General features: G+C 35.5%; 1 protein-coding gene across 3 annotated transcripts in view; it reads left to right on the top strand.

Annotated features, from left to right (window-relative positions):
* LOC108365312 (uncharacterized) overlaps positions 1-20,362 on the top strand; it is a 25,570-nt gene extending 5,208 nt beyond the window's left edge. The window contains exons 3-5 of one of the 3 annotated variants that reach the window (XM_017619312.1): positions 18,689-19,230; positions 19,345-19,840; positions 19,917-20,362. In XM_017619312.1, coding sequence (XP_017474801.1) covers positions 18,709-19,230; positions 19,345-19,840; positions 19,917-20,356 — 1,458 coding nt within the window. In that variant the 5' untranslated portion in view covers positions 18,689-18,708 and the 3' untranslated portion in view covers positions 20,357-20,362. Of the gene's footprint in view, positions 1-18,150; positions 18,577-18,688; positions 19,841-19,916 lie in introns of those variants that run through there. The other 2 variants (XM_017619311.1, XM_017619310.1) reach the window with 2 other exon arrangements.
* The last annotated feature ends 239 nt before the right edge of the window (positions 20,363-20,601 follow it).

Below are 20,601 nucleotides of genomic sequence, written 5' to 3'. Positions count from 1 at the left end.
CATTGAATTCCAATTATTTTGGCTTTTTGGTTTCCCAAAAGCACTAAATTTAGTGCAAAATGCGCGACCCTGGCAACAGTGAGCTGAGCACGTCAATGCTCAAACAGTGATGCCCGACCAAGTATTGAGTAAATGCGCTATGTATATTTTTCTTTTAAAGCAAAAGTTCTAATTGGCGAGGGGTTTGATTTTTGGTTCTTACATAGAACACTGATAAGATTCACAAACTTATCTTAGGACTTAATTAAAATAATCAACATTATTTGTAGACGAATATATTTGTGTTCGTATGAAATAGTAGCTTATATCGGGAGGCTGGCTTTAGTAAAATGAACCATTTCCTATATTCTTTAAACCACAAGGAATTTTTTTATGAGACTTTATACGAATATTGACTTGCTGGCATCGCAACTGCCGCTTTTACGTTTATTTTCCAAGAGTTCTTCAACGACTCGGCGCCAGTGAGTCTTTCGCAATCGTATGCTGCGAATGGTTCATTATACTAAAGCCAGTCTTCCGACATAAGCTACTATTCTATACGAACACAGATATGTATACTTCCTAATAGGCTTGTAAAATGCCCAATACCCAAATCCCTCGCATGAGTTATTATCGGTAAAAAATTGGGTACGCTCAAATCTGGCATCGCTGCAGCAAGTACTTTGTCACGCCAGTGAAACAGGGTTGATATTTTAAGTACAATTGTACTTTTTTCAGTACAATTAATTTTAAAAAGTCCAAAAGTACAATTTGCCGATTTTAAGCATGATTTCAACATCAAAAATACTCTTTGTACCAAACGCTCAAATCTCTTGTAGCACTTTGATTCTTAATCCGTTTACATTTAAGTAAATGGATATACCTATATTTCATATTTGCTACACAACGAAATTATGAATTGTAATTTTGAATGTAAACGTGATTGTGAACAGTAATATTAGTGATGTGCGTTATGGTGATTGCGATTTCTTATCACCGGTGGGTGAAATATCCCTCATCGCTATTTATTTTGCAAAAATCTTAGGAAATGCAATTTACCTAATGGCGATCCTGCAGAAATAGAAGTAATTGACACACTTCACATCCTCACCGCATGAGTGTTCGACACCAACTGACGGAATGCAGTTTTATAGTCGATTCAATTTTAGTATTATAAAGTGAAAGTGCAGCTAAGAATTCATGTTGATTTTTAATATTTTTTTTGCATTTTCTTTATACAAATTGGATGTACAAAAATTACAGTATGGAAGAAAAAGTGCAACACCTTCAACGAAAAAAGTTCTCAAAAATCTACGCGAATTGAATGTACTATCTCGATCATTTAAACATGTCGGACTCGCCCACTACTAAAAATGATTATTTAAATCTAAAGTATATATTAAATGAGATTTAATATTTGCTTTAGAGATGAAATTTCGACAAATTTGTTTCGACAAAAATGTTAAGCGCATATGCAGAATGTGGAAGCGAGATTCTTCTGCTTGCATTTCTATGTTTATATCATTTATCAGTTTAAGCACATACGATTAAATGTAAAAAAAATATTTTTAATTGCGGATCCGAAAGAAATATTTATTAGTTGCATTGAGTTATGCAAAAATAGTGCCGAAAATCAATCGATTGTGCTAAAGGTGCCGACTGCTTCCGAAAGGGCTGAAAATGGCACATTGCACACTCATTTTCCATCACTGTCACACATACAATCTCACTATTCTGTTGACTTCGTTTTCCCCTTCCGATATCTTTTTGCTTCCCCGCTTGCCTAGCACCGCTGTGCAAAGCTTTGCACACGCAGTCGCCCGCGACACATATGTGCTGATTTGGGCATCCCTACATTAGAGGAACGGCAAGATATGCGCACTACAATTCCGCAGCTACATAAGTAAGCCCGTCTATACACAATGGTTGTTGGGACATATGTCCCTTGCGAGAGCTTTTCTCAGAAACAGGTACAACTATATCAAAATCTCGAAACCGCCTTTCAGGAAAACACTTGGAAAAGTTGATGTTTTTGGGAAATATAACAAAGAGCATAAATGCTAAATGCAAAATACCTACGATTCTCAAATTAAAAAAATTCATACGGGGATCGATAAAGATCATTGAGGTGAGCGTATCGGTATATTTTCTTTGGGGGAAACAGCAACTATAACAATTATTAAAGATCAAAATTCAAATTAAGCACTTCTTAGATAAATATTTCTCTAAAACTTTTTCATGGTTTTAGAAAACTTCGATGCCATTCGATAGAGAACTTAATTCTCTTTAATTTGGTATACATATTTTTACCTTTTATAATCCATAAGTGCGGCCTACGCAGAAAAGTATTCTCTGGAAAAGGTGTTCAGCGCCTTTTCTTGGCAACACAGGAAGATAATTCTACTTTCTGAGGGTTATACTCCGTAAGTGCGGCCAAAGTCCGCCTACGCTACGGTGACCATCCGTTCTGTTTTTTGCAGGACCGTACTGTTTTTCAAAGGTCTGTCCTGCGTATTTTTTCAAACCTAAAAAACCTGAAAATGTACTGATTTTTTCCAAGTGTCCTGCATTTGTCCCGCATTTTATTCGTTATTTTAAAATTATCGGACAATGGATGGATTTTTTCAAAAAAGCGTTTTTTGGTACTTTTCGTAGCTTTTCTTCAATATCTCATGAAAAAATCTCCCAATCAACGTAAGCGACTTACAGCTCGAAGGGTATTGATGTGCCTCTTACCAAAATATATAAACTTGTGGCGACTTCAATGAAAATTATTAGTGCTACAGGCGACCATTAGCATTTTGTCGTCAAAGTCGAAAAAAGTGAGAGTTTCAATCAAATACACAGTTTTATTTGATTATTTTTTTCATTAGTTTAAAAATTCTATAAAGAATATATATCATTACAGTAAATTTTGAGCCAAAGATAATGAAAATCGGATTAGAAATGTAGATGCTATGAAGCGCAATCTGCACAAATTATATATTTTTGTAAATGGTACATAAATACCTTTGTAACTCGTCGTTTACGTCGATTCATGACGTCGATTTTTGACAAATAACTGCGAAAAGTACAAAAAAAAAAAAAGGGTATTGGGCCGTATGAATAAAAATAAGTAGTTGCTTTTTCTAAAATTTCAGACCTTTTACTTGATTTTCTCAAACAAAATTGAAGTAAAAGGTATGAGATTTTAAGCAAAAGTAATTACTTATTTTTATTCATACGGCCCATTGTTTTTGTTTTGAATGACTCAAAATTTGCCTATATAAATAATCTTTTAAAGATTTTCACTTCTCGTGTAAGCTATTGTAATTATAATATTTTTTACTATACTTTTATAAATATTCATGTAAAAAAAGATTAATATCGATGAAGAAAACGTGATTCGTTTTTAAAGTTTAAAATGTATTAAGAATTTAGAATCATAAATACTCTTTTGATATTTTTATACTACGTAAATATATGTAGGCATATTTTTGAAAAATTGTCCTTCATTTTGAATCCATATTTATGGTCACCGTAGCCTACGCTGAAAGGAGTTCTCTGCAAAAGGTGTTCAGCGCCTTTTCTTCGCAACACAGAAAGAGAATTGTACTTTGTGAGGGTTATTATCCCTAAGTGCGGCTGAAGGCCGCCTACGCAGAAAGGTGTTTAGCCCCTTTTCGTCGCAACACAGTAAGGAGAATTCTACTTACAGCCCTATTCGCGTGCTGTCACAGTCGTCAATTGTCATTATCGTATCATCAACTGTAGTCATAGGTATGCACAGTCAATAATGACAAGCGAAAAGCTCGTTATTTTTGCAAATTGCGGCGAAAGTTTCTCTGTAGCGAAACAGCTGTTCTTTGTTTACATTTAATTTGTTCTTTTTAACTGCCACTGCTACATACTGCATTTCCTTAAAATAAATTACACCGCAATGGATTACGAAACGCCGGAAATGTGAGTAATTTTATAATAGGAAAATTGATTTTATGAATTCGTGTATTAACAGGCGTGGAAAATGTGAACGCATCACAGAAGAGCAGCTGCAAACGATGTGCTGTATTGTAAAGACCAACCCGATCTGCAAACAGGTAAAAACTGTCCCAACAAACCGTTGTCTCGGAGTTACCTCAGAAGTCTTCATCTCTGTGTAATTTATCCTTGCTCCACAATAATAGCCGCGCATATAATTATTTTCTCCGTAATGAATATTCTGCAATGGATACTATTATGATATGCAAACGCAAATAATAACTTTTTAATACACCTATTTATACCAGGTTCACATATTAGTAGATTATCCTCATTTTCGAGCTCAACTCCTTAATCTGTAATTAGGAAAAGAGTTTAGCCATACAAAATTTGTCCCTTGTTAATCTGTAAGTATAAAATAATTTCAGATTTAACCGATAACTTTTCGGTGTCCAACCTGCTTTTATCGATTATTTTTGCGAAGAAGAGGAGAAATGCCATATGTAAAAGTATAAAAAATTGGACGCTAGCAAGGAAAAGAGGTTTGTAAAGGTCGTTTTAATAAAATATTAATTCAAAACGTATTTAAATTGCTTTATATAGCAGAAAAAAGTGACCACGGTGGCACTGAGAAGAAACATAAACTTTCGGCTAATAATCTAAGATTTGCCTGTGTAACCGGGGTGATTAAAAAACGAGCTTTGATTGTGATAATATTTGTACGTGAACATACTTTTAGGCAAATCAAATGGTTTCACAGTTTTCATTTAATCAATTTTTTTTTTAATTTTTTCTGCAAAACTAATAAAATTTAAAATATTAACATATGTTTTAGCGTTGTCACGTACTCAATAGGTCATCACAAAAATTACTGCAATTGTCACTGTTGGAGCTTTCAAATTGCTCTCTGCATGCCTAAATGTGACAATGGATTATAAACATGATAATAGTTATATCGGCGAGTTTTGTCATTGCACGCAAATAGGGCTGTTACTGAGGGTTATAATCCATAAGTGCGGCTGAAGGCCGCCTACGCAGAAAGAAGTTCTACGCAGAAATACTTCGGCCCCTTTTTCTGGCAATACAGAAAGAGGAATGCCACTTAGTGAGGGTTCCGATCCATAAGTACGGCCGAAGCTCGCCTACGCAGAAAGAAGTTATACGCAAAACCACTGTATACTTTTTTCACATTAATTAGATTTTTGTGAAAACTATAAAAGATATATATAACATATGTATATCAAATTAAAGAGAATTAAACTCTCTATTGAATGACATCAAAATTTCTTATGAAAAAGTTTTCGAGAAATATTGATTTAAAAAATGCCTAGTTTGAACTTTGACATATAAAAATTGTTGTAGTGGTTGTTTCCCCAAAAAAAAAAAAAAAAAATACACCGCTACGCTCACCTCAATGATCTCTATCGATCCACATATGAAGATTTTTAATTTGAGAATTCTTGGTATTCTGCATTTGTTCCTATCAAAGGAGTTCTTGTCTTAAATTTATTTTATATGAAAAAACTTTATCTATTAATCTTGTAAAAATGTATTCTAATGTAATCAAATGCTATACAGAAATAATTGTTGTCTTAAATTTTTGTATAAAAAAATATTAAAAGACAAATAATCTTGTTAAAAAAATATACAATGGCGCGTATTCATAGTCCAGCCACTAAGTCGAAACTAATAAAGTTGCAACTTAAATTTAACTATCAACTAAAACTCACTTCTATTCATAGTCTCATTTCAGACATCTACTAAGTAGTTTTAACTTAGTTTTACGATATATCGTATTGCAATATATTGGAAAATGAGTGTAAAAATTTATCGATTTTTCTTTACGATATTTTGGAAAAATTACATTTTTATTAAATAATATCAAGTTTGATCATCCATTTATGTAATTTTTACTTTCATTGCATGGTTATGCAAAAGAATAAGGTATAAGTTTCTTGTTAATTGTGTGAAATAGCCAGAACTACCTCAATGATGTGAAGTCGATGTTTATCGAAAGCATGCTGTGAAACATACAAACACATATCTAAATTTTATGCACTAACGTGCTTTAAAAGAACAAGCTTGAAACTGACTTATTATTTGAGCATTTATATATGTAAATCATTCCAATTATAAAATTGTGATGCAGCCTTATTCGAATTGTAATATGCATTTAATTTCTACTTCCGATTCAAATGGATCGCTCTTTGTAAATTTCAATTGGAGATCATTCAATATTATCAAAATCACGCTCTGCCAACTTAATTTTTACATACTTCGTCTTTTTTCCCCTTAATTTAATGAAGTACTTCTTCCTAGTTACGACTTAATTGCAGCTGCAGCCGAAACTAAATTTTAAGTTGGTAATTAGCAAGAAAAGTCGAAACTAAGGCGACTATGAATAGCTTTAGTTGTAAGTAGGATAGTTTCGACTTAGTTGTGAACTAAATATGACTATGAATATGCGCCAATAACTTTGAAAATTATGCAAAATCGTAGTTCTAAGTACAAGTAGTCGATACCTTTCCGATACTGAGTAGGTATCGATACCTTGTTGGATACAAGTACAAGGACCCCTGCAAAAAACGGCTGACCATATCGAAAAGAAAGTATCGATTGTACGCTCGCATACTAGCCCTGGGTAGTAACGCAATTTTTATGGCGCTAGCTCAATAACGTCGGCGCCTCCTGCGGTGTCAGCGCACTAACTCGGCGCAATAGCGCAGTGTACTGATTTGAACACGGTGCCATCCGAGTATCACCACAGTACCCATCGTCATACCGTGTCATACACATGTCATGTCATGTCTACTATTTCTGAGCATCGCTTGTACTGCCAACCGAATTTATTTGCTAGGAATGTATTAAATGTCACGATATTCTCAAGTTAAAGGTTTAAATTTGCCAAGATACTAGATTTCTTACGTTCTCACCACTTAAAAGCAAAAACAAAGTACGTGTAATTTTTCAAAGAGTTAAGGCGAATTATGTGTGTGCCTCATGTGCTTCTTTTAGGGGATTCCCTTAAACTCGTAAAGTCTTAAACTGTGTAAAACTCGTAAGCTTACGAGGCTTTTATGGGAACGCCCCCTATGTGAAAAGCTGTAAATAGGTGCGTAAATTTACTGTTTGACAGATCAACCAGGATTTTGTGGAGCAATTTTTGTTTCGTAGTATTTTCCATAACATCCCGCCGTCTTGTCTCTATCACTCTTGGCTAAAATACAATTAAAAATGCCGTAAATTATCAGAAAACGTAAGTAAATACTAACTAGTAGATGAAATTCATTAATTTTATTCGCGTATTATTTTTTTCATTTATTTTCATTAAGGGTATTCATCAAACCTTATAAATGCATTGTAAACCGTATGAACTTATAATTGTGTAAACCCTACAAATGAACTGTCAAAATTTTGTATGGAATTCGTTTACACATTTCTGATAAATTTCTCCAGCGATTTCACTGAATAAACTTGATAAACTGAAGCCAATGCAACTCTGTCGCACTTCTAGCTATGTTTTCTGGGCAATAATCAGGATCCGCATAAAAATTTTACACGCAAATTCAACAACAACGATATGATCCTGATAGAGGTCTGGTTCAATTTATTATCCGTTCTGTTTGTTTTATTTCACTGATGAATTGGCCTCACACTGGTAGCCGTGACAAGTGAATTCATACACAAACAGACATTCTGCCATTGTTTCTTTTAACTTGCTTCAAATAAATCGCCTTGATGTCATGTGTATGTTTATTTAAATAGATATTATCTCGTAAATAAAATTTTTTCCCATTTAGGGTCGTTTTCTTAAGTAACCTTTAACTTTAAAGCTCAATTTATATTCAAAGGTTGGATTAAAGATAAAACTGTGTTAGGCATTTCCATTATCGGTTTTTGACGTATGTACATATGTTTCTTCGTTGTAGACCAATTTAAAACCTATAATAAAATGCTTTATTTTAGACACAACCATACATTTTAATGCAACCTTTAAATATAAAGTGAGCTTTAAAGTTACAGATTACTTGAGAAAACGGCCCTTAGTGAGTTAGTTTCTACAATTTATTTATCCTCTGCTAGTAGTATAAAGTTACTGATACTGAGCTCGATAACCAAAGAAAACACGACTATTGTCGCAAGTATAAACGAAAAGAGAGTATGGGTTGTTCATGTAACAGAGTGCGTAAATTTATAAGATTATCTGCTTGATAAAGTTATCGGTTTAGATGAATACCACTATTATTTAATCATACATTTTAGTATAAAAATGTCGGCCCCTCGGTAACACTGAAGTTAACAGGCCATTTCCGCATCAAATTTGCCTAGTAATTTTACGAGCGGCTCGTAAATTGAGCCCCATACAAATTTTGACAGTTCTTTTATGAGAATCGTAAATTTATTATCTCTACGAGGTTTAGGAGGCTTTTACGAGCTTAAGGTCCAATTTCAGATGGCCTATTTAAGTAGAGATTGTTGATTAACTTCCATTATTCAATGGCATTTAAACAACAATCGACAATTAAACTTAAGTGCCATTTAAATATTCATTTGACCCCTTTTGTGCTAATGGCGATAGCGCTTTTCATATATTGGGTGTTAAGGCAATTGCGCCGCGCTGCCATGCCGCGCTTACCCATGCCTATCGCATACATACCCTGCAGGGAAACCGCGGACTAGTGAATCAAATTTCTAGTTCCGTACTAGGTCTTTATAGCCTGGTAATACAAAACTAAAATTTATGTTAACATTTTAACATCTTGGGACCGTCTGGAATCTAAGAAATAACAGCGAGCACCTCTGCGAACTCAGCTACAGCTAAAGGTATGTAAACGTACATTTCTTACAATCATTCAAACAAATTTAATTTCAAATTGAAAACACATTTCTTCCAAAATAACTTAAAATCGCACACACGGAAGAACCAAAAAGATTGAAAAATCATGATACTTTTTTCTTTATTCTGTTGATTTTAGAACTGGTCCGGAACTATAGAATTTAGGACTAGTTCGGAACTATCGAAAAAGGGATGCAGCGGGGGGCAATTGACACTTCCTAGGACATCTCCTAGGACATGTTAAATTCGCCAGTTGCTTGCATTCAAAAGAGATTTAACGCGAACCAGTACTGGGTCTAAATGTACTAGAAGCGCACCAGCTCAGAACTAGAGATTTTCCCACAGGGTATGTACATACATACATACATCAAAGAAAATTTAACTTCATTGTTAGCTGTGGTGCAAAATAAAAAAGTCGGTGAAAATAAAGAAGAAAAAAACCTTTTAGCGCTATGTGGATAGAGAAGAAAAGATTTGAGGCCAGTGCGCTTAGGCCGACTGTGGAGTCAGTGGCTACAGTGTTGAAATACAGTGCAACGCCAACGTGGGACTCCAGCAGCATCTAGGAATGGATGTAGAAAGACCAAACGGCGCTGAGGCGTTTGTTTTTAGGGACGGAAATTCAGATCCCGATGAGAGATTAAAAGAACTGTCTGAGCTCAGTAGCTCTGAAAAAGCTTGAGAAATTAAGTTAACTAGTATCGCCCGGTGGTCGAAATTCGACCACATCACTTATTTCATACACTTTTTTAGTTTGCTTGTGACGTTTTCAAGGTCCATCAGCACCTCTTGTTCGTCTAAGTCACTAATATTGTTAGGTGGGGTTATATCATGATTCAATAATAAAAGGTTTGCTCAAAAAGCAGTTTTCTCGCTCCCTCTTGACAAAATCGGCACCCTTAGCAAAGCATTGTGTGTGGGTTCGTGTGTGTGTGCAAAGTTTTTGTAAGGGAGCTAAGGGAGTGTCAAAACTCTAATGTCAATAAGGAGCAAACCTTTAATTATTGAATCATGGGGTTATATAGCTTCGGTTAAATAATTTTATAATTCATTGGAACAGAAGGGAGAATTAGATTTGTATGGGACTTCGATTGCGTAATCTATGTATACTAATATATATTCTGAAAGCCAGTCTTTTGTGTTCGCTCGAGAACAGCTGAAGCGATTTTTTCAAATTTCGGACACCTGCCGCATACGTCCCAAGGATGGTTATAGGATAAACCGCATTTCGATATATAAAGGGGGCGTGGCACCTCCCATACTAAACGAATTTTTCACACTGCATATCTATGGAAATATTCATGGTAGAGTATTGGACCATGGTGTGGAGATATTTAAAATCAATCGGATACTCTCCTATAAAAATTGGAGCTATTGGAAAAGGGGTCGTGGCACTTCCCATACAAACCGAATTTCTCATACTGCATATCTCTGGAAGTATTCATGATAGAATATTAAAATTGGTACGGAGATGTCATAGAGAAAAAGTGGGGTTATTTGAAAAGGAGGCGTGGCACCTCCCGTTCAAACCAAATTTTTCATACTGCATATCTCTGGAACTGGGTATTGAGGTATATGAAATCAATCGCATACTCCTTGAGAACAATTGGTGCTATTGTAAAAAGAAAACGTACCGACTTTTAGCTATCTTTGAATGTATTTATAATTCTTCTGTAGGTGTGTTCGTGATTGACATCCTCCTAAATGGGTGTCCGGATTTTAACGAGACTTGTTTTGTGTACTCGAGCGGGTCTCTGGATGGTTTAGTTTCACAATTTAACCCGCCAGTTGGCGTTGTAGTTGAGTTATTACTAAAAATCTTAGTTATGATCTGATTTGGCTAATATTTAAAATATGTATTGGTAAAGGTAAGAGCAATACTATTGCAAAAAAGTGCTACCAGGTGGCGATGGAGTCGAGTTATTACTAAAAATCGCCAAGTGAGAAAAGTTGCCGTGAATGTCAGAATAAATCGACCTGTTGCACAATTGAGTATATCGAACTCTCCTGTGTAACGATTGCCCCAATGGATGCGATTTTCCAATATTATTATGCATTTAAACTTGTACGGTATTTCGTCTGAAATAATTATATGTATATTGCATTTCTGTAGAACAATGATACGCTCCCATTTTGAAATTTCCAATAACTATACTATAAAGCTTCTAGGACTGATTCACTATAGAACCGGATTAAAGTTGCCGCCAGGGAGTGAAGAGGAAAAGTTCTTCAAATTTATTTCATTTTGCGATGAACCGTACTATGAAATGCTGCACAAGTGAAGAATTTCAAGAACTTCTTCACGGACATAACACTTTCGTTAGGTTATTTAAAGTGGCAAATGACTACCAAACCATAATCTTAGCAGATGAATGTGCCAATGAAAATCGTAAACGTGAATTGTTGGTGAAAACGTTAGACCAAAAGCGTTTCAATAAAAAAAATTAATTTTGGGCGGAACGAAGTTCGCTGGGTCTGCTCGTAATATATAAGATGGCAGGCTGCTTCTCTAACTGATATTCGGGTTGAACTTGTACCAATCAGGGCTGTAAATAGATTTTTTAAATATTTTTCTCACATTGGCCCTTAGAGGGTTAAAAACTAAATTCGGCACATCTACACTAACTCATCTTTCATTTGATATGAGTTTCATTTAAATCAATAGGGATTAAGTACCTCAAAAGTGCTTCTCTAACTGATATTCGGGCTGAACTTGTTCCAATCAGGACTGTAAATAGTTTTTGTTTTAAATATTTTGCTCAAAGTGGCTCTTAGAGGGTTAAAAACTAAATTCGGCACATCTACACCACCCCACATTTCTTTTGATATGAGCTTCATGAAAATCAATGGGGATNATGAATATTTTACTCAAAGTGGCTCTTAGAGGGTTAAAAACTAAATTCGGCACATCTACACTAACTCATCTTTCATTTGATATGAGTTTCATTTAAATCAATAGGGATTAAGTACCTCAAAAGTGTACCACAAAAATCATGTTTGCGATTAATATATAAGAAGATGTCATGTTGATTCTCTAACTGATATTCGGGCTGAACTTGTACCAATCAGGACTGTAAATAGGTGTTTATGAATATTTTACTCAAAGTGGCTCTTAGAGGGTTAAAAACTAAATTCGGCACATCTACACTAACTCATCTTTCATTTGATATGAGTTTCATTTAAATCAATGGGGATTAAGTACCTCAAAAGTGTACCACAAAAATCATGTTTGCGATTAATATATAAGAAGATGTCATGTTGATTCTCTAACTGATATTCGGGCTGAACTTGTACCAATCAGGACTGTAAATAGGTGTTTATGAATATTTTACTCAAAGTGGCTCTTAGAGGGTTAAAAACTAAATTCGGCACATCTACACTAACTCATCTTTCATTTGATATGAGTTTCATTTAAATCAATGGGGATTAAGTACCTCAAAAGTGTACCACAAAAATCATGTTTGCGATTAATATATAAGAAGATGTCATGTTGATTCTCTAACTGATATTCGGGCTGAACTTGTACCAATCAGGACTGTAAATAGGTGTTTATGAATATTTTACTCAAAGTGGCTCTTAGAGGGTTAAAAACTAAATTCGGCACATCTACACTAACTCATCTTTCATTTGATATGAGTTTCATTTAAATCAATGGGGACTAAGTACCTCAAAAGTGCTTCTCTAACTGATATTCGGGCTGAACTTGTTCCAATCAGGACTGTAAATAGTTTTTGTTTTAAATATTTTGCTCAAAGTGGCTCTTAGAGGGTTAAAAACTAAATTCGGCACATCTACACCACCCCACATTTCTTTTGATATGAGCTTCATGAAAATCAATGGGGATTAAGTACCTCAAAAGTGTACGACAAAAATTATGTTTGCGTATTAATGTAAAAGATATATGAGAACATATTGCATGGAACTGAATTTGACATAACTCGGCTTTGGAGCCAGCTATCAGGCTCATTTTTGGCAGGTGTATTTATCCTTATGTAGCGAATGTATATTCTGAGTTTGAAGCACATCGGACTATAAATGCGATTTTTTTTGTATAGCTCGACCCCTGCGCCATGTATCGGAAAAGTTAAAAGTTTGTGCACTCCTCCTCCGAAACACCTTTCCAACAAAGCAACAATCATTCGAATCAGTTAAGAAACATAGGAGAAAATTGTTCCCAATTAATTCATGCTTGCCTATTTATATATAGATATTCGACAATATATTTTTACAAATAAAACAAACACATAAACTAAATCGAATTGTACTTTTTAATTTGGTTTCATGTGGAAAATTTTCTAAAACGGATCCAGACTTTGAAAAAAAAATGTTAGTGAGTATAGAGGAGCTTTTTTAGATTTTAATCTCAAGACCCCACCCTCCGGAGGCTTATAGTTTTGAAGTAAATCGCATTTAAAGTTGTAAAAAATACCGAACTCAACCTCACCTTTTCCTTTGTACAACAATTGAGCTGAAATGTCGGTGCTGCCATACATGCCAAAAAAATGCAAACAAAAAACAAAACGGAGGCAATAAAAAAATTACATAATGATCGCGCGATTTTTTATTAAAAATTGTAATTATTTATAGCGCGATTTATCGAAGTATCGATTTTATAAAAATCGCGCGATTTTGTATTAAAAATTTGGATAATTTATGGAAGTATCGATTTTATAATAAAAAGCGCCGCAGGAAAAAATTTTTAATAGAAAATCGCGTGATTTTTTATTAAAATTTTTCGATATATATGGGAGTATATTAAAAAAAAAAGAAACAATAAAAACGGAAATAATACGGTTTGTAAGTGTATTTTGTAAAAGGGTCTTCCCTGTTTTTCAGAATGGCTTTACGCCATAAGAATTCCACTACTGAATCCGCAAAATGTTATCGATTGTTGTAGTTTTCTTTGAAAAAAAAAACGGTTTCACTATTCTCCACTGGGATTCTATTCTTTAGGTGTGGGTCCCATCTGGCGCTACAAACGGGTTGTTCGGATCGCTGTGGTTTACCTTCTGGTGCTCATACGAAATCCAACAGGCAATCACACGCCCTCCAAAAGTCGGTACGTATGGTAGACTCCTCCGCTACGTGCTTTTGAATTAGAGGTATGAGCACCGTTTTCCGGACACACCTCCAAGCGAAGATCTTCGCTGCCGTCTTCAATCATGCCATCAACTCTCCTCCCTAAAAAAATAAAACCAAATAAAATGAAAATTGGAAGTATTTAATAAAAATAAACCAACTATTTAAATTAATATTACCCCTGTTGAAATTTCTTTTCCCAAATTTACTTTCGTCTATTTGGACGACATTTCCCGGACCGCCAATTTTGGCTGCAATTTGCTGCTGGTCAAGCTGGTATAAAACTATTCTCTCGCGACAATAACTGTTCCAGTCTGTGATTTTTGGGCTCGATAAAGGACCTCCAACGTAATTTTCGAGCCGCACCGTATGGTGGTTGAAGAGTTGCGCAAAACAACAAGTCATATAAAATATATAGATACACGCGCATTTTCAAACCATGTTCCCTTGGCCCGGGAAACCGATTTGGTGCGACATTGCCCCCTCCGGCAAGAAAAACTGCCCAGCTCTGTGTTCCCTTTATTGAGGACAGACATTGGCGTCCTATGCGTCGAGCATAGTTTGCTACACAAAAGCAGGACGTTCTCCTCTGCAAATTGAATACATTGCGCAACGGTGCCAAGTCTGTCCCCAAGTTTGCGCAAATTCCACATGGCCTGATACCCCTCTGAGGTTAGCAGCTTGGGTCTTGCTGCCCCTGCGCTTATCGGATTCTGTAAAAATTATAATATAGAATATATTGAAATAAATGCAAGGAAAAGAAAACTTACCATACTCGGTATCACTCATCTCAAGAAATTTATTTATATTTCTTACTATAAAATATTTAAAAGCACAGAAAAGACGCGAAAAAACGCATTGCCAGCTTCTTCAAGCGAAAAAAGAAGAAGAGAATATAACAAATACCGTTAGAACACGGTTGCCATATAAATATGACGATTTTACGCACAACTCCGTTTTGTGTTGGCCGCGTTTAAATAAAATCCCTTAATAGTGGCGTACTTACTTTTAAAACGTATGGCAGCACACATTTGCTCTTCTGTCAGCCATTGTTATTTCTGTTTGTTTGAGAAAAGTGCTAAAACGTATACACAAATTTATAAACGCGTTTTACTTAATTAATTTATGAATATACTAGCAGAGCACCCGACGTCGTTCGGGGTAAACAAATCAAAATATAAAACAGTAATACAAGTATTCAGTTCAGCCCAAATTGGAGGAGAAAAATTATTTTCTTCAACTACTATATATTTATCTTCAATTTCTGTACTAAAACTTTTGTTCCATTACTAATATAAAATGAATTAAGGTAACGATAGAATTTTTAAAATAAAATTAGTCTACTATGGTAGATTCCGTTTAGCTTCCTATTCGCTTAGTTGCTTTAGTATAGCCGCACTTTTCCGGTAGAATGCTTATTTCAGAAGTAGTTTGATTCATTATACATACCTGCACATGTTTCGTTTAACAGCATCGCGGGATCAATAAAATGATTTAATCTTTACATTTCAAAATGATCAAAAGACTTTAAAGTTTAAAAAAAAACACAGTTTTTAATATCCGAGTGGTCTAATACATATTTATCCCCCTTTTACTAACACATTTATATATACTTTATTCTAAACACCTCCCATAGATATGTCTGCATACCAAATTTCAGTTCATCTGACTTATGGTGTCGAAGTTATAGCTGATAGAAAATTCCACGCCTATAGGATGTGCCACGCCCCCTTTTACAAACTCACTTATATACACCATACTATAAGCACCTACCACAGCTATACCTGCATACCAAATTTAAAGTACATGTGACTTAAGGTGTCGAAGGTATAGCTTTTAAAAAATTCCACGCCTACGGGATGTGCCACGCCCCCTTTTATAAACTCATTCATATATACCTTACTATAAGCACCTAGCGTAGCTGTGCCTGCATACCAAATTTCAAGTTCATATGACTTAAGGTATTGGCCCAATGTAGGCTTGCTTTGCTTGCCTCGCTTTGAGAACTGTCAAAAGTTATTTGGAATATACTAAAATGTATGAAGGCTGGCCAAATGGCAGCTTTGCTTCACTTGCTTTAAGCGTTTCAAAGTTTCAAATAGGCAAATGTTTTATTTGAAAGCGTTTCGTAGGCTTTTGACAAAAAGGTATGTTCCCGTTCTAAATCATTTCAAACAAACTGCTGCATACTTTTATGTACAAAATTTTTTTTACGTAATTAAAAAATATATATATAATATAAGTAATTCAAAGTATAATAAAAATGATTTTATGTTTCCGTATTTAAATTTAACATATCGCTGGCTGAAAAGTTGCTAAGTCCATTTTCACAAATTTTACAGGAACTTTGAATACAACATTTTGCGTGTTTAAAGCAAAGCAAAACTCCATACGAATCAAAAGGATTCGTTCTTTATTAAAAGATTTCGTATTATTTTGGCATTATCGGATTTTCGGGGCCTCTTCTGGACTTAGAAAATTTGCCTTATAAATAAGAAAAAATAAAACAAGTACATTAATCCTTAATTTCTCTTGCTAGCTAGCGATATTTATGATGTCAAACTACTGGTCAGTCGTCTCTTGAAGAATTGGATTTTTTTTTAATTTTTAATAAATGTGCCTATAGTTATATATGTATAATTATTATTATTCCTTTGAAATGCATTCAAATTCGCATCAATTTAAAAATAAATCTCAAAAGATTGTTTGTATATTTTTTTAGTTTTCTGGAATTTTGTGGGAAAATTATTCATAGTGTAAGGGAACAGACCCTAATTTTTTAACTACGCAGCTGGTAGCTTTGACAGCGTTCCAAGCCGTCATTTGGCCAAACGAGTTTTTGAAGTAAATCAAAGCAAATTAAAGTAAGTAAGGCGTGCAAAGCAAGCCTGCATTGGGCCAGCGCCTTTATGGTTTTGAAGTCATAATAATAATAATAGATTGGCGCTTACACATATGTTAGTGTTTGGCCGAGCTTCTCCTCCGATTTGTGGCGTGCGCCTTGATGTTGTCACACAAAGCGGAGGGACCTACAGTTTTACGCCGACTCCGAACGGCGATTGTATTTTTATGAGAAGCTGTTTTTCATGGCAGAAATACACTCGGAGGTTTGCCATTGCCTGCCGAGGGACGACCGCTGTTAAGAAAAAACCTTTTTTCTATATTTTTGCGATGTTGCTTTGACCAGGGTTTGAACCCAGGCATTGTGGAGTGGAAGCGCGCACTGCTTACCACTACACCACAGCGGCCGGTTTTGAAGTCATAGGTGTTCAAAATTTCCACGACTATGGGTGGTGCCACGCCGTAAGGGATCTGGTGGTGGGACCAATTGTGGCAATTTTACTTCGCCCCAAGCACAACATAATCTAGTGGATTCACGACTTTTTTTTAACGCCTTACAATATTTACAAATTATTGTCATTTCCCCAATTGTTACCGATTTGTCGGCATAATAATCTATTGCCGGATCACAGTGGAATGCAGCTCGTTCCAGGATCACAGGAGCACTGCGTCTGCGGGATCTCTCAATTTCATTATGTCGTGCTCACTGTTATTGTGTCTGGTGTGCACGAACTCGTTGCATTCTACGACTATTTTCTCGATCTGTCTCTCTCTGGTCATCAGTCCGGTTAGCAGGTGAGGTAGCTCTTCGCACATTTGATTGACTGCGGTGTTCTCCTCGGCATCATAAATAAAATAAGAAAAGTTCTCGCGTACTTAGCGGTAAAGTGTCACTATAACAAAAGATAAAAAAAGAGCACGTAACTTGAAATCAAGAATGATAGAATACAAGATTGCGCCGATCAGAGAGGATTTTTGAGAATAGCTTTTATGTGACGTCACACTGGTGCAATTGCGAGAGAGAAATGCCAAAACATGAGCAAGAATGGAAGAAGAAGAAAAAATGTTGCAAGGAAAACGTAAACAAGATGCACAAGTGTGACGTCATGCAAACAACGATTCTGTCAAATTCGTTAAGAGAGGAATAGCGGTCCGAGATCGGCGCAACCTTTGTATTCTCTCAATCGTGACTTGAAATATCACTATCACAAAGGATCACCGAAGTAAAGAAAGTTCGCGCGCTCGTAGCGGTAACCGTCACTCACAAAGATAGAAGGATGCACTCTTTGTCATAAGAGGAATCGATCGACATAAAGGATCGATCTATTTGTTGGTTGTCAAATGTCAAATATTATGGTTGCGTTCATAAATTTAATTTGTGACAAAACTTAAGATTTATCAATCTACATAAAAATAATCTGATAGATAGTAAACAACTGAAGTTAGCCAAAATTAAGTTTATTTTTTACCTCCTGAGAATTAATACGTAGTTACAAAGATATATATATCTATATATATAAAAAGAAGTTACATTTCCTTGGTAATCTTATAACTCAAGAACCGCCGAACCGATTGACACAAAAAGTTTAGAGTTCTTTTCTATCTTTGAGGAGGTGGTTTGTGTGAAGTTTGATTGAAATCGGTGCAGCCGCTCCTGAGTTATGACATTTTATGTGAGTAATGGTTTCCTCTCATACGAAATGCCTGTATGGGAAAAACAACAACAAATACACTGCCGCTTATGAGCGTTTCTATTGTACTGTTGTGGTTGTAAGTGTATTATGTTAATATTAATTTGCTGTCGTTGGAATTCAGTTGACAGTTCTCTTATGTGCTTTGAGTTCTTTTATATCGTGCTCTCATTGCGAACAGACATACTTTTGGTGAGTGTTAACCATGTGTTTGTTTTAACCACGTACACACATTGAACTTTGAATTAAATTTATAATTTATTCTTGAAATAATTTTCAATGTTTTGCTTTTACATTCAATTAGTAATATACTGTACTGAAAGAATGCCACGTGCAAGACGAGCAAACATTGGCAGACGTTCACGTCAATCAAATGCTACAGCGTTAAATCGAAGATCACAAAGTGAAGAAGATCGTGTTCGACGAAATGAAGTGGAAACACAACGACACAGACGGAGAAATCAGTCGGTTAATAGTGAAGCACCAAGAAACCGTCGTGGGCGTACGTCCGTTTATGATATACGTCAAATGGAACGCGCGGCTTTCAATTACGATGCCACCATTGATTACAGCATGCATGCCTACATTGGCCAAATGAATATAGAATGTATACATTGCAAAGCAATTAAATTCAGAAACGAAACGCCTGGTATGTGCTGTGCTGGTGGGAAAGTCAAATTGCCGGTGCTAGAACTTCCGCCAGAACCTTTGCATTCATTGGTTTTTGGCAATTCACCAACGTCGAAGCATTTCCTCTTAAACATTAAAAAATACAATTCATGCTTTCAAATGACATCTTTTGGAGCTACAAATATTATAAGAGATGGATTTATGCCGACGTTTAAGGTTATTACTTCGTTTGGAATAAACAATATCATATTTAATTTATGTGCCGTCCCTGTGTTCGATGTTTTTAAAAATTCAGATCCGTTATCTACATATATTTCTCGAACTTTACAGATTCAAGGTCAAATATACCATAGAGCTGGGTCTTTGCTACCATTCCCAGATGGTGACCATCAATTTTTGCAAATATATTTTATTGGTGATGAGAATCGTGAATTAAATCAGCGCTGTGCAATTTCGACGAATACGAGAAGATCAATCGTGAATGAATTGCAAACAATGTTCCATCAACACAATGAATTGGTGAAATTGTTCAAAGTGTCACTCGATCGGATACCCACCGATGGCCACAAAATCATAATAAAAGCCGATAAAACACCAATTGGGGAGCACGCCAGACGATTCAATGTACCAACGATTGATGAAGTAGCCATTGTTGTGGTTGGTGAACAGTTTCGGCCACGAGATATTGTTTTGTATCGTAGAAATGAGCAATTACAACGTATTTCAGAACTCCATCGCTGTTATGATGCATTGCAATACCCCATTTTGTTTTGGAGAGGGGACGATGGCTATCATATCAACATACCAATGATAAATCCAACAACTGGTACATACACATTTTATTTTTGTTTAAATATGATTTTTAAATAATTTTCATACGCTAATTAATTTTTGTATTGCAGGTCAAAAATCAACGAAAACCGTCAGTGCGATGAATTTTTATTCGTATCGATTGATGATTCGCCCTCAAGAAAACAATTTTATTTTGCGATGCAATCAACTTTCGCATCAATATATCGTCGATATGTACGCCAAAATTGAAAGTGAGCGATTCAATTTCATCCGTCACAATCAAGCCCGATTGAGATCAGAGGAATACATACATTTGCGTGACGCAATAATCAATGATGCAGATGTGAATGATATCGGCCGTTTAACAATTTTACCATCATCATATGTTGGTAGCCCACGTCATATGCATGAATATACCCAAGATGCGATGACATATGTACGAAATTATGGCCGACCGGATCTATTCATCACATTTACATGCAATCCGAAGTGGGTCGATGTGTCTGATTGTTTATTTGATGGTCAGGTGCCAAAATATCGGCAGACATAACGGCCCGTGTATTTCAACAAAAATTGTAAAAATTAATGGATCTGATTGTCAAACTCCGCGTATTTGGAGAAGTGCGGTGCTTTATGTATACCATAGAGTGGCAAAAAAGGGGCTTACCTCACGCACATATCTTGATTTGGTTGGTACACAAAATAACACCTGATATGATTGATACTGTCATATCGGCCGAAATTCCAGATCAAACCATCGACCCAGGATTATTCGAAGTTGTCACAAAAAATTTG

Source organism: Rhagoletis zephyria, unplaced genomic scaffold, assembly GCF_001687245.7.
Source record: "Rhagoletis zephyria isolate East Lansing unplaced genomic scaffold, Rhagoletis_zephyria_1.1 Rzeph_scaffold_01835, whole genome shotgun sequence".
NCBI lineage: Eukaryota > Metazoa > Arthropoda > Insecta > Diptera > Tephritidae > Rhagoletis > Rhagoletis zephyria.
The sequence above is the reverse complement of the archived record's forward strand: the minus strand, read 5'-3'. Positions and strand labels throughout refer to the sequence as shown.